The sequence below is a fragment of the Ictalurus punctatus genome, chromosome 23 (genome assembly GCF_001660625.3).
Source record: "Ictalurus punctatus breed USDA103 chromosome 23, Coco_2.0, whole genome shotgun sequence".
In the NCBI taxonomy this organism is placed as follows: Eukaryota; Metazoa; Chordata; class Actinopteri; order Siluriformes; family Ictaluridae; genus Ictalurus; species Ictalurus punctatus.
The window spans coordinates 19,037,083-19,039,286 of NC_030438.2; the positions used below are offsets into that span (position 1 = coordinate 19,037,083).

The 2,204-nt window shown below is 40.5% G+C and overlaps 1 protein-coding gene across 1 annotated transcript; it reads right to left on the reverse strand.

Annotated features, from left to right (window-relative positions):
- Positions 1-457: 457 nt before the first annotated feature.
- On the reverse strand, positions 458-1,832 carry bola1 (bolA family member 1). Its single transcript, XM_017452803.3, has 2 exons — positions 1,691-1,832; positions 458-1,246 (listed from the first exon to the last, which is right to left on the reverse strand). Exons 1-2 carry the CDS (start codon positions 1,815-1,817, stop codon positions 759-761), a joined length of 615 nt encoding a protein of 204 aa, XP_017308292.1. The 5' UTR covers positions 1,818-1,832; the 3' UTR covers positions 458-758.
- Positions 1,833-2,204: the final 372 nt, after the last annotated feature.

Consider the following 2,204-nt stretch of genomic DNA (forward strand, 5'->3'; position numbering starts at 1 on the left):
TTCAGCTATTAGTCCAGCACTTCCGGTTAGAGCCTGCCAAAAATGTATTCCACCATAAAACCCTGAACTGTGACTGACAACTTTGATTTAATGCCAAAATATTCTAGTTAGTACTGGAGTTAGCAGATTATCTGCAATTAAGAAAAAGCAAGAATATTATTATTATAATTTACAGTGCACATTATGAGAATGTAGCTTACTCAAAAAAATAAACCCTGTGACATGAGAAAATAATGTTTATAAAGAGTATATATATAATATATATGTACATAAAATACATATACACATATCAGCCATAACATTAATTAATTAATTAATTAATTAATAAGCAAGCAAGCAGTGACGGGGACGTGAATATCATTGATTATCTCATTTCAATGGCACCTCTCGAGGAATGGGATATATTTGGGATATATACATACAGATATATGTATATGCATAAATGTTCCAACACAAATATTTTTCAATATTTTATGGATTTTTACAAAATGAATCTTTGTAAATGGAGTTTGTGCGGGGGTTTCCAACGTTTTAATCAGCTGTTACATTTTTAAGCACAATCACAGGGACATACACTTTTATTCAGTGTGACATCAAAGTCCAACAAAACATAGACACACACACACACACACACACTGCATCAAATCACAGCACTTGAATGCTACTGAACAGCTAACTGCTGCTCTCGAAAACTTATTATTAAAATTAAATTAATTGCAATCAAAGTGTTCTCTGGAAGGAAAGCGATCCGGATCAGATCAGTCAAGTCCCGATTTGAGCTTCCCGGCTACCGTGTTGTCGTGTTTGGATCCTCCAAGGCACGGCGGGCTCTTGGCCAGGCTCGGGTCGCTGCTCCACTGCTGGGGCGTCTTGGCCTGGATGGCGAGAGCGTGAACGCTGGTCCTCAGCTCGTGGCTCAGGGTCTCGTTGACCAGGCGGTGACGCTGCAGCAGGGACAAGCCCTCGAAGCGAGCGCTCACCACCAGCACCCTGAAGTGCGACTCGGAGCCTGGAGGCACGGCATGCATGTGGCTCTCGTTCAGCACCTCCAGGTGCTCTGGTTCAAGAACCTCAGTCAGTTTGGTGCGAATGGAGGCCTCGACCGGCCGATTGGAACCAGCTTCCATGAGACGAGATGAACGTCTGGATGACGAGAGAGCGAAGGAGGAGGAGGAGGAGGAATGGACGACGCGACGGACATGGGACAGCATCAGCAAACCAGGAGCAAGAGGATGGCCACAACAGGCTTAGAAGGAGAATTACAATTATTTATGAAGAGCAACAAGATCATAACAACATTAAAGAGAGGACTCGTGAAAACAAGCAGAATGACACGGTGGACTACAGTTAGGGAAAAATCCACCCTCTGACGTCAGAGGAGAATAACACCACTTATTCAGGGGAACAAGGAAAATACAGCAACAACCAACAAATCAGCACCAGAATCACTAAACACAGAAATGTTTCAGCATAGATATATTTAATGAGTCTCAGGGTGGAGTTTCCCTTTAATTTGATTATATTGTTGCAGTGACGATGAAACTGTCTCCATTGTTGCTCCTTTAATTTGTGACTTCCGGTTGAAAAAGTAGATTCCTACATTTCCACCGCTTTTATCTTGTAAGCTTTAAAATCAAACGGAATTTTCCGTTTTTAAGTAAGGCGACATTAACGGCATGCATTTTCTCACCTTCCTTGAACACTCCTCTTCTTCTTCTTCTTCTTCTTCTGAAACGCTCAGGAGGACTGGGTTGTTTTTCTTCGTTGTTGCGGCGCGTCTGAGAAAAAGAAAACCCACCCCGCCCCCTGGTGGCCATAAAAGGGAACTGAACCCAAAACAATATAACCCCTTTATAAAATTCTTCAGTTCTTGTTATGTTCTTGTTCAATTCTGGGTATTATTCCAAATATGTTGGCATTTTGGTTAGGTATCATTTGCAAAATAAATAAATACATCAATTTAGTTTAATAAATAAAAGTAATTAGACAGATTCTGCTAGGTGAAACAATCTGCAACATTGAACATATTTAAGTTGCACTCTTAATTTAAGTTGACTCTACTATATTTAAAGGAATATTTGATCCGTTTTGTCATTTCCAGGTGTTTCTTTGAAGAATTTGTGCTTAAGCTCCAGGATGCACAAGAATCCTGACATTACCATATCCAGGAAGTAATAAACAGGTGTCGTATCGATATAAATGTA